The 12,166-nt window shown below is 49.4% G+C and overlaps 1 gene segment (V, D, J or C); it reads right to left on the reverse strand.

Annotated features, from left to right (window-relative positions):
* LOC138400979 (signal-regulatory protein beta-1-like) overlaps nt 1–12,166 on the reverse strand; it is a 47,316-nt gene that overhangs the window by 14,186 nt on the left and 20,964 nt on the right. Inside the window, 4 exon segments of the C gene segment in view lie at nt 858–1,184; nt 4,847–5,155; nt 8,090–8,413; nt 9,049–9,360. Of these exon segments, the coding sequence occupies nt 858–1,184; nt 4,847–5,155; nt 8,090–8,413; nt 9,049–9,337 (1,249 nt within the window).

Here is a 12,166-nt window from a genome sequence, read left to right on the forward strand (position 1 = left end):
AACACCGATTTGAATACCTAACATATACCAGCCAGTATGTCGGGCTTTAGAGGTACAAACCTGAAGACAAATCAGCTCCACGTCCCCAGGGCCTTGTGATCATTTGCCATAACCTTGCTACAATCTTGGGAGTTTGGTATCTTCAGCACCATTTTATAGATGAGTAAACTGAGGCTCTGAGAAGATAATTGACTCAGTTGCCTAAGTTGACACAACTATAATTACTGGAAAGTAAATTTTAAAGTGTTACCTGAATTCATATAATAGTAACAGTAGCTGACATTTTATTGTAAACATATATGTAGATTATATAGAGAGTTTATATGTATTAATTCATCTAATCCTCATAAAGACTATGAATTAGGAACATTTATTAGACCCTATCTGCAGATGAGCAAACAGAGAAGTTACGCGCCTGTACAAGGATTAAGCAGACGAGCCTGCAGTATCCCTGCATCAAACAACGTACAGCCCCCAGGGTGAGGCTATTCAAACAAGTCTTATGTACAGGCAAACTCGCTTCCATACAACTCAAACAGACCAGGCTTTCAACAAGAAAGCCCTGCTGACAACCACCACCAAGTCTAAGTGAGCACACTAAGCTGAACTCTCTCTTGGAAATTTTCAAAGAGGTTGAGAGCCATGGGAACATTCTTTCCCCAGAAATCAAAGAACCTTTCAGGATGGCCACATATAAAGGAAGCCACTGGCCAGAAACCATTCTGGTTATTTAGGGAATCACAGGCTTGTACAAGATCTCAATTATAATCAAGCTTCCTCTCCTCCCTGTGCCTTCTAGAATCCACTCAGGATACAGAAGTTGCTCCAGGTGGCCACGGGAGAAGAGGTGAACCTACCTGGGCTCCCAGTGAACTTGTATACGGCGTGGGCTGCTGTGGAGAGTATGAGGTTGGCCCGTATGGGAGGCTGCGTCTCATGTTGCACCATACAGGTGAGCACCCGCTCAGACCCCTGCACCGACGCGTTCACCAGCAGCAAGCCTTCCAGGGTGTAGGACCCATCGTTATTCTTCTTGGATGCAGGTTGCTCAGTTCCTTTGAGCATATGGCAGTCCTCCTGCCAGGTGAGTTGTACACTCTGTGGATAGAATCTCTGCACGTGGCAGGTAGCCAGCACCAAGCCAGAGGAGGTGGAAGACTGGGACACTGTCACTGTAGGGGGAACTGGCAAAGCCCAGAGAGAATAGGCAATTACTGTGGGATCCTGGGAGCTCCTTGAGGGTGGGCTCATATGCCCACAGCCTAGCCCAGGGCCTGCCACAGGGGAAGATTTAGGTATTGGTGAATAGATGGATGCATAGGAAATACATGATTGAATGAGAGTGTGAATGGATGAAATGCATGGTTGGATGGATAGATGAATGGATGGATGGATAGATGAATGGGATTGATGAAAACCATCCTAATCTTTCTTTTCTTTTTCATTTTGGCCATTAAAGATTTAAAAAATGAGGTATGAATTCCATTGAAGAAGCTATAAATCATTTGACCCACTCTATGACTAGATAATTCTAAGATTTGAAGATTCATAGGCTCTAAGTCTTAGATTTTACACAGGAAGGAACTTCAGTTTAGAGAGGTTAAGTAGCTTGCCCAAGGTCACAAGTGGCAAAGCTTGGATTACACCAGAAATAGTATGTTTTACCTTTCTGCCATTCTGACACCCAGACTAAATGGCCATATACATTTATGATCTAGGCTTACAAAATTATGATCTACTGACTTCTAGAATTTTTTCAACCAGATTTTCAACTATGCAGTGGAATGCATCCACAATGGGGAAAATTTGAGAAATTTGCGATCTTATAAAACGTTAAATATTTCAGCAGATTTCATATGAACACACAACATGGTACAGCTCTAACACTAAACTAAGGGCAGGGGGATCTGGATTCTGGTCCCTGCACTGACACAATAGCCAACTGCCAGACCTTGTGCAAGTCACTTTCCCTCTGTTTCCAGAAATTATGAAATCCTCTAGGGTCAATTCAGTTCTATAAGTCTAGTTAAGACGAATTTCAGCTCTTGGTCGAGGGTACAGAGAGTACTTCCTTACTTAGTGCAGTTTGAAGGGGCTATGAGCATCTGAGCCCAAAATATCCTTTTCTCATCCTCAAACCCAGTCAGACTTGTAAAATTCTATAAATGATGCTGCTAATGGGTTGGACAGCCAAGGCAAGGCACCATCCTGGAACTTCCTTCCTGTGCTCAGTCTCTCCTTCTCAGCACACAGGCACGGCACAGGGTTCTCACCAAGCAAAGTGCTAGATCTGAGAAGGGGGGACCCAGGATGCAGAAAGCCTGGTAACTAGGGCAGTGCCCATGGAGAACAGGCTAGGGTAAGATGCCACCAAGCAAGTGTCATGGGCTCTAAAAAGTGGCAAAGACCAAAAAAATGATGACAGGCTCAAATGGCCCATTCCAACCACCAGTGAGCTCTCCTGGCTGTATGGTGTTTGGGGCAGTGTCAGGAGGACAGAGGCCTGGGCACAGCTGATGACAACTGCTTCCGTGCACTGAATGGCAGTGTTGGAGGCAACGTGTGCACACGTTTTCTTATTTAGTTCTCACAAAACCAAATAAGGTAAATACTGAAAGCTACTTGGTATTGGGGGGAGGGGACAGAAAGCACCACTTAGAAGGGACCCATACAAAATCAGGCCCCAATTTCTAGAAATTGTCAAAAAAGAATTGGATGAAATTTCATCTTGAAAATCATTGAAATTATAAAAATAATTTTATTTAATTTATATTTTTATGTAAGTATAGAATATCACTGCAACTGTGCACCAACTCTTAGAAGGAACAAGTATTAGGAGTGGAAGGAAGCTGGCATAATTTTTTCCCCAAAACTAATACTATAGTACCAACAAATCTTTCATTTTAAAATTTCACATTACCAGCACAATCATTTAAAGGTAATTTTGAAAATGTATTTGAATTATTTGAGTGTTCTAGCAATTTTCACAGGGGCCTCTTTTCATCAAAGTGTCCTCTTCTGAAGTGCCCACAGTGTCATCATTGTAGATTTTGTCTTCTCTTCCCTTGTTAACTGCTCAAGGGCTTTGCCTGGGATCCCAGCAATTCCCCAGTATCATTTGCATCAACTTCTTGAAATACAACTTTTGCAAGACCTCCAATTGCACTTTGCAATGGGTATGAATTCTATTTGCATGGTACGGTCTGATGTTTGCCACACTTCAATTAAGGCAAGACCCACCTCCTTTAGCAGAGGATTTCTGGGCTCCAAACCATCTCCCCAGCCACCTGACTTCAGGGCAGCAGTGCTGGACAGTTCCACTCACGCTGAGTCCCACCTGGAGTTCCCAAAACACTGTCCCACTTCTCTACCTCAGATTTCGCTAGAGCCGTGAAATGCCATCTAGTCCATGCAGGCACATGCCAGCCTCTCCTCTGTCATGGGACAATTCTGAGGCACAATCTACACAGTTACTCAGAGGGGCTTCAGCTTAATAACTCACCCTGTCTTTGTTGTCCCCCTTCCCTGTCTCTTTCTCTCTGCTCCACCACCCCAACCTCTCAGTGTCGCCTCCCAACCGCCTGCCCCTACATCCCAGTTCCAGGCTCTGCTTTCAGGGGAACCCAAACAAAGACATCCACAAAGACATTTCTATGACAGGAGACACACTCTGAAATACACAAAGTGTTGAGTAGGGAGGGGTTTTCAGTGGGAGTTAATTTTTTTTATAGGCAATCAATTAACTTGGGAGTATTTCTATTTTCTGACTTTTGCTTCTCTACAAAATCATCCTAGCTCCAGGGAATGACCTAATACACCCTCAGATAAGGAGGACCCCCTGACCGACCGTTTTCCTATTTTATAGCCAAAGATACTGAAGACAAGACATGAGCAACTTGCAAGAGGTCCCACAGCTGGGAGACAGGGCAGAGTTGGAAGCTGGAGTTCATGCCAAGGTCTCTCACTCGCCAGCTTTGCAACCTTGGGCACCTTCTTTGAACCTCAGTTTCCTTCTGTAAGCCATGAATGGGACAAACAGTACAGGGAAGTTGTCAAATAAGAGTGAGGAAGTTGTTAAATAAGTGAACCCACAAAAATGTGCTCTACTTCCTGTCTGCCATGCTCGGTCAAGGCACTAATATCCATATAAAAGGATGTGTTTACTTCCATCATGATAACACACTTATTCCCCTATTTTTTAGTTAAGAAAACAAACAGATTTTGTAAAATCCATTTTGTTGATTTGAACGTCCAATGCACATTTAAGGAATTAATTTTACTGCTATGCAGCCTTAGACCACTCACTTGCCTTCTCTGGGCTTTGAAGTCATCATTACAATGGGATGATTATTAAGATTCCTTCTGGGCATGATACCTTGTGACCTCCCTGAATTCACAGATCTACCAAGTATTGGTGCAATCCAGGAAAATTAATAGAAAAGTTAGGTTCATACCCAGGTATAAGTAATAATCTAAAGACATCATAGTCCCTGAAATTTAGAAGTTCTTAAAGCCTTACAAATCTTCTTTAGATAAAATAATAATAATAAAATTAAATTCCCGGAAGATAAATATTCTGTCTCCAGACAAGAGAAGTGAGTTCTGAGAGGGAATGTGAACAATAACAGTAATAATAATTAACAACAACAATTGCCACTTCTGGGTGGTTAGTATGGGCAAAGTACCGTCTTAGGGTAATGATACCTGTGTTTACAGGTATTATTTCATGGAAACATTGCCACAGCCAAGCGAGAGTCGTGCCATTTTTCAGTGAGGAAACTGAGGCTCTGAGAAGTCCACAGTCCAACCCTGCGCTAACTCGGCCAAGCAAAGAGAAAGATCTTACCACGGAGATACTGGTCCAGGCTGATGGTTTTCTGGAAAAACTGTGTCGAATTCTGCTCGACGTGGCACACAACGTAGGAGAATATATCCTCATTCTTCAGTGGGACCAACACACTACTTGTCACATTGTAGGTGTGTCCACTATGGCGGACGCTGGTCTGGGGCTTGGGGAGCTTGTCTTTGTTTTTAAGCCACGTCACAGTCACGTGACGGGTGGAGAACCCGGATGTTGTGTAGGTCAGTCGAATGCTTGTGCCCGGCTCAGATCGCTGCAGGGGGCCTTGCAAGTTGTAAGCGTGGGCACGCCTGCCTGTAAGGAGAGACCCTCCCGTAAGAGGGCACAGCCATGCCCGAAATCCCAGTGTGAACAAACCCTCAGTGTCTGCATTAAGAACCCCATTGCTTTCCCATAGGGTTTAAAGATTACTTTCTGATAGGAGCTAGCTTCTGACGCTGATTTCAGAGGCTGGACAGTGAAACTACAGGGACCACAGCAGTTTGTAAGGAGGCCGACACTTGCTAACACCGCATGGCAAAAATCAAACACCCATGTCACATTTACCCTGTTTCTGGGCTCTTCCCTAACTCACTGAGTTCTCCCAGCACCCCTAGGAGTTGTTGCTATCCCCATTTCACAGACAAGCAAACTGAGGCTCAGACCAGCTAGGTAACTTGTCTAAGGTCCACAGCGGGTCAGTGGTAGAGCTGGGGCTCTAAGCCAGGCAGTCTGGCCCTAGGGTCTGTGCCCTTGACCACCCCTCCACCCCACCCTCAGGCCCTGAAGAGGGAAGAGCATCTCAATGCTTAGAGGCCAGGTCTCTGAGAGAGGTTAGGCGCACGGGCCTTGGAGTCCTGCTCAACCCAAGTTTGCATTCCCAACTCCTCCCCTGGAGCCGGAGCAACTGAACTCTCTAAGCCTCAGTTTCCTCATCTGTGTAATGAGGATGATTCTTAATTCTCAGTTAAGAAATTAAGTAAACTAACTCATGTAGAGTATGTGGCACATAGAAAGTACTCTATAATTGGGAACTGTCAGCATCATATACTCATAGCGATCATCTGAGAGATTGTTATTAATCATATTTTTAATGTTAACAGAGAAAGAAAAGGCTCAGAGAGGGCTAGTGACTCACCCAAGGGCCTCACAGTGAACAGAACTGACATCGCAAGCCAGGAGTTCTGACTCTAAGTTAAGGGCTTTTTTGTTACATCACAGCTCCCGCCCCTACTTCTGCACAGCCGGCTCTGCATGAATCAATGGTCTTTGATATTGTCCCACTTTCAGGCCAGCTCTGGGCTAGGCTCTATGGAGACTGCGAACAGTCATTGCAGGGCACTTACTGTGGCCCCACTGTCCAGATACCAGGCAGGAGTGAAGGAGAGGAATCCTCACCAGGGCCTCTCCAGGTGGGTATAACAATTATCATTACACAGATGAGGACACTCAGCAAGGGAATTGCTTTGCCTGACGTCACACAGCTGGGCAGTGACAGCCCTGCCGCAGGCCTTTGATCCATTTGACTCCAAAGTTTGGCCACCTCCAAATAGAAGAGACAGTCCCCGCTTTAGGGATGTGAGAGTCTAATCACGGAGAAAGGTGTCAATGACATAAACCCCAGGCCCTGGGCTTTCCGGAGGCCCCGTAGTTGAAGTACCGATGGTGAGAATTGAATGGTATAGACAGATATGCCCACATAGGTCAGGAAGAAATATATATCAGAAATAGAACATTTGAGATTGATATTTGAGAAAAGACTTGAGATAACGCTGAGGTTTGTATTCTCAGGCAGGACAGGAGAGAAAAACATAGAAAAACTCATTGAATTTGTGAACGGATAGCCCTGCATTCTAGTGCCAGCTCTACTATTTGAGACGTCTGAGACCTTGATCCCGGTGCTAGCTTTCTGGGCTCTGTCACAGGATCAGATAACATGTGTGCACAGTAGGTGCTCTGTGGGTGCCAGCCAGTAGGAACAGAGGCATGGGGGAGGGGTGCTGATGGAGGCTTTCATGGACCAGGTTGGGGAGGGACAGCTTCAAGGGTACATTAACACCCAATAGAAAGGGGCCTGAATGCCAGAAAAGCAGGGGCCGCCCTTCCCCGTGCAGACCACAGGGCACCACGAAGCTGTACAGGGAAGTGCCAGACTGGAAGGGATGCTCCCAAGGGGTTAATCTTGCAGCTGTGGGCCAGATAACGCTGTATGCAGGAGAAAAATAAGACAGAGGGAAAAACTCAGCATGAGTCAATAAAGAAATACCGCACTTGCTTCTGATCAGAAGGGGCCCGCTTGCAGTTTTTCACCCAGACCTGTGTATCCTGCTGGGTGAACGTTTTTCTTATTTCTGCCGGACAACAAAAAAAGCGCATGGAGAAATGTAAAGCCAAGTGGGATCATTCCCCTGAGGGTTCTTACAGCAGCCAAATAAAGGCCAGTCCTGTCGAGGAGAGATAGAAGGCAGGATGGAGGACCCTGTTGGGAAGCTGGGCTGGTTTTGCCTCGCCCGCCCGCCCGCCCCTCTCGGGTGGTGGCCGCGCTGGAATACACGTGCACAGACGCACACAGCCACGCTTCCCAGGGGAGCTGTCCTTCCCCGCTCCACGTGGCTCTGGATACATGACTTACCCCCGGCTCAGGGCCTGGCCAATCTTAATACACCCTCCACTGTCCACCCCACACCTATCCCCCCTGGGGACAGCAATGCATTCCCCCAAACTGATCGGAGCTGCACCAAAGGAAAGCATCGCGCCGCCCTCGGGGCCTGAACTGCCAGCGGGCAGCGCCCCCCCGTGGACAAAATTATCTGAGGCCACGGATGAGACTGGGAGGAACAGGAGGGGAAGGAGAAAGGAAGAAAGAGGAGGAGAAGCTGCACCCATCGTATGTGAGGACCTGCATCGACCCTCTTTCTCAGCAGAGTAAAGAATTCTGGACTCTCCTTAAAGTTGACTTCCAGAAACTTCCAACGGAACCAGTCTTGGTTAATAGCCTCCCCAGAAGGGATTTTGGTTCCCAGCAGCCCTTAATCTCCACCATTTCTTGCAGTCAGGTGTTGGGTGAAGAACTTCCAACACGAAGAGCGCATGGAATTGGGGAAGGGGAGTCCCACTGCTGCTTCTGGGTGAGGGTGTGGGGGAGGGAGCGAGGGCATCCTCCCTTCCTTACCTGCATCCAGCGCTGCCCTGAGTCTCCACCCTCTCCGGCCCTGCTGCCCAGAGGGCTGGGCCAGAGGCTGCACCCACCTTGCCCGTGCCTGGGCGGCTGAGCTCGCAGGGTGATGTTGGCCTTGACCGGGGGCTGCTCATCCTGGACGATCCAGCAGGCAAACGCGCTCCCCTCCAGCGTGGCCTCCGCCTGCCGCGTGTGCTCCAGAGAGTATGTCCCGTCGGGGTTTCCGGTGACCCGGGGGGATTTCACGGTCTGGATGGTGTGTCCGTTCTCCATCCAGGTGAGATGCAGGTGGGAGGCGGGATAGAAGTGGCTGGCGTGGCAAGTGAGGTTCACTCTCTCTTGCACGCGGACGTGCGTCCCAGAGGCCTGGGCGGTGATCTTCAGGGTGGGGATAACTAGACAGAGGAGCAGAAAGTAAGAGCTGGTGAAAGCAGCCCCTGCCTGCGGCCCCTCTCCCCCCACTGTGTCTCCCTCTCCCAGGGACCAGCCTCAGGATTGCTCACTCTTTTTAAAGAAATAATTTTTTCTTGTTTGCTCAATGTAAAACAAATCCGGCTAAATGTTAATATTCATTAAATACAGGTAGAGGTACACAGGAGTCCCATATATACTTCTCTGTAGTTTGAAATATTTCCTAAGAATTATTAAAATGCAATGGCCATGAAGACAGGGACTTTATTTTGCTTGTTGCTGTATCCCCAGCACTGATAGCAGTGCCTGGCAAACAATGGATATTCATTATTTGTTGAATGAATAAACATTTAAAATAAAAACAATAACAGTGATATTAATAGAGCAAGGTACTTGGAAAGGGATGCTGGGGCCAGGTCATGACAAAAAGATCAAACATTCCTAAGTTACTTACTGTGTGCCTGGCACTGTTCTAGGTGCTTTATAAGGAATAACTCATTTAATCTTCTTAGGAAGCCCCAAAATTCCATTTTCTCCTAAGCCCACAGGTCTTAATATCCTTCTCATTTTACAAGGAAACTGAGGCACCGACCCCCACCCAATGCCACTGCCCTTTCACCTCGGAGCACTTGGGAGAGATTCATGGTCGCTTGTAGGGGGTCCTTCAGGGTCCTGTGGGTGACGTTGCAGGCGATCTTGGATAAGACATCTTGTTGGGCCAGTGTCACCCATGCCTTGCTGGTGATGGAGTAATTGCCTTTCTTATCAGTCACCGGGTGCTGAGCTGAGGCTGGAAGTTCACAGCTGTTCTTCAACCAGGTGACATTGAAGTCCTGGGAGCTGAAGGGGCCAGCGGTACAGTTGAAAAGCACTGAATCTCCAGGAGTTGTCCTCTGAGACGGGCCCATCAGAGAGATGAAGGGCTGCCCAGCTGGGATAGAGAGCAACTGTGACTGCACACGGTGAGTGGGATGCATCCAACACACAACAGTCTGTGAGTGGCACCAGGGATCTGCCAGGCCTGTGGACCTACTATGTGCCCTGTCTGCTTCCAACCTCAGAGAACATACAGACACACGATAACAAGTAAACATGCGAATATGAGTATGATTATAACTGGGGCTCAGTGCCTTCTAGGAAACCCAAAGAGTGCAGAGAGAGACAATACAGGGAGAACTTATTCTACAAGGGTGGTGGGAGAAGGATTCCTTGAGGAGGTGACATTTTGAGCTAAAACCAAGGAATGAATAGCAGCCATCCCTGCGAAGGGACAGAGGAAGGACATTCCAGATGGCAGAGACAGTGGTGAGAAAGGCCTGGGGCTTGAGAAATCAAGAGGTCTGTAGGACTTCGACGTCATGGCAAAGAAGTCCAGGTTGAGAAGAGCGTTGTGGGACATGGTGACGATCTTGATTCTACTCTGAGTGTGATGGGACACTGTCAAGACTTTAAACAGAGGGGCATGGTGGTCTGATTTACATATTTTGGAAGATAACTGGGGTTGCTGTGTGGAATGGGCAGGAGAGTGGCAGGAATGGGAGTGGGAGACCCACAGGGAGGCTGGCACTCGCCTCCAGGCCCAGCTGTCTGTGGCCTGGACGAGGGTGGTGAGGAAGGGGGAGGGGCTGGAAACGCATGTGGAAGGTACGGCCCACTGGACTTGGTGATGGACGGGATGGGGGACGAGGGATGAGGGACAGTGAATGACGGATACATGATTCCCAGTCTTTCTCCAGAGCAGCTGGGAGGATGGTGACCTACTTCTTGAGATGGGGAGAACTGGAGAGGGACCGAGCTGGGATAGGAAAGGTATGGTGAAGACTCAGGATGTCCATTTTGGACGTAAGTTCATGATGACTCGAGTGTGAAGTCAAGGGTCGCTGCAGCAGGGATGGCTGGCCTACTCGGGTTCCTCCCCTCAACACCTCCATGGGTGTGCATCCTCTGCTTGCTCACCTCCAGTGATGGGGAGCTCTCTCCACCCTAGGCAGCTTCATTCACCCTCATGTAGCTTAGACTATGACAAAATACTTCCTGCTTCTAACCTGGGATCTACCTGCTAGAGTTATCCCAGGAAAACCTCAGAATAAGACGTGTCCCTCCTCCCCAGGACAGCCCTGCTGAGATCTGGAGTAGGGACCTCTCCAAGTCCTCACTGCGTCCCCTGCCCCCTGCTCTGCACCAGGTCGTGAGTTGGGTGCCGGGGCCACAGAGATGAGTCAGGTAGGACCCCTACCCTCAGGGAGCATCTGGTTAAGTGTGTGTGTCTCGGGGGCAGAAAAATAGACCAGCAAGGAGAACACAAGGTGACAGGGGACAGAGGGCAGCCTGTCCTCTTGGCACACAGCTCTGGTACCTTTTCATGTTATGTTCTCATCACACCACCTGCATGCAGCAGCCTGTGGTTTATAAAATGCTCAGGTGTGTGGGCTCATTTTCATCCATATCCCAGCCGTGGGATGCTATTAATAGCACTATTGTCCCCAATTTCCAGAAGAGGAAACAGGCTGGCTGAGGTTTAGCGACTTGCTGGCGGTTGCACAGCCTGTCAGTGGTGACAGGGGGTGGTAGGCAGGTCTGAGTTAGCAAGCAGAGGGCCCTTCCCGGGACACGCAGGCGCCCTCACTCAGGTTTCTTTCTCTCTGTCTTTCCAACCCTCACACCTACGCAGGACTGGCGGCCACCCAGACCGGAGTTGACAGCAGGGAAGCTGGGTGGGAGATGGGCTCCTCTCTTTCCCCTGACCCACCCTAGCCCCTCACCCTTGTGTCATGCCCTCCTCCGATGCCCAAGCTCCCACCATCTCCCTTTTCCCACAAGGTCCATGTTGAGGAAAAGATGCACGACAGCACCTGGCAGGCAGGAGAACGGCCCAGCCAGTCCTCGGGGCCTCCGTCTCCCACCTGGAACATGAGGTGGCTGGGTTCGGTAATCCCTGCGGGCCTCCCTGCCTGCTCCGAGAGTCTCTGTGGTCAGGACTCGGGACTCACCTGTGAGTCCCAGCAGAAGGGTGGGCAGGAGGGAGCCCAGCGCCTGCCCAGGTGTGGCGGTCATGGTGAGAGGCTCACAGTGTCCCCGGTCTGTGCTGGGCAACAACGCTTGGATGAGGCTCTGCACAAGCCCAGGAGCCACTGCCTGGTTTCCCGACAGCCTGGAGTGGCCCTTATACTCCCCAGCTGCCCAGCCCTCCCCAGCCCCACCAGGCCTGGAGCAGACGTTTGAGCCACAGGGAGAGAAGTGGTCACTGTGGCCAAGGCCTCCTCCCAAACCCCAAACATTCAGGGCTGAGGTCTCCAGCCAGGGGAGGCATCTGTGGCTTTTGGCTGGGCGCTGACGATCTCTGATGTCCCATGAGCCATCGGGGAAGGGGCTCAGCCCCACCTTGAGCTTCGAGCCCCAGAGCAGGCGTCTGAGGGGTGAGTCCCAGTGTCCCCTCTCCCAGGGGCTCCTCCATGCTGAACAAACATCCCTGAGAGCCTGCCCTGTCCCAGACCCAGAGGTGGCTTCTGGAAGTACAGAATGGATCCGAGGTGGTCCCAGAAGGGCTGGGGAACATATACGACCGACCGAGACCAAACACAATGAAGAAAGTGCGTGGATTTTGACACCTAACCCCGGCCTCACCACTTAACTAGGCTCACAGTGTCAGACAGGCCTTTCCTGTCGCCCGGAATTGTCTAGTAGGCTACAAGTTGGGGAAACAGCCAGCAGTGTCCCTCGCCGCCCCGTGAAAACAG

This window comes from Eulemur rufifrons, chromosome 20, assembly GCF_041146395.1.
Source record: "Eulemur rufifrons isolate Redbay chromosome 20, OSU_ERuf_1, whole genome shotgun sequence".
NCBI lineage: Eukaryota > Metazoa > Chordata > Mammalia > Primates > Lemuridae > Eulemur > Eulemur rufifrons.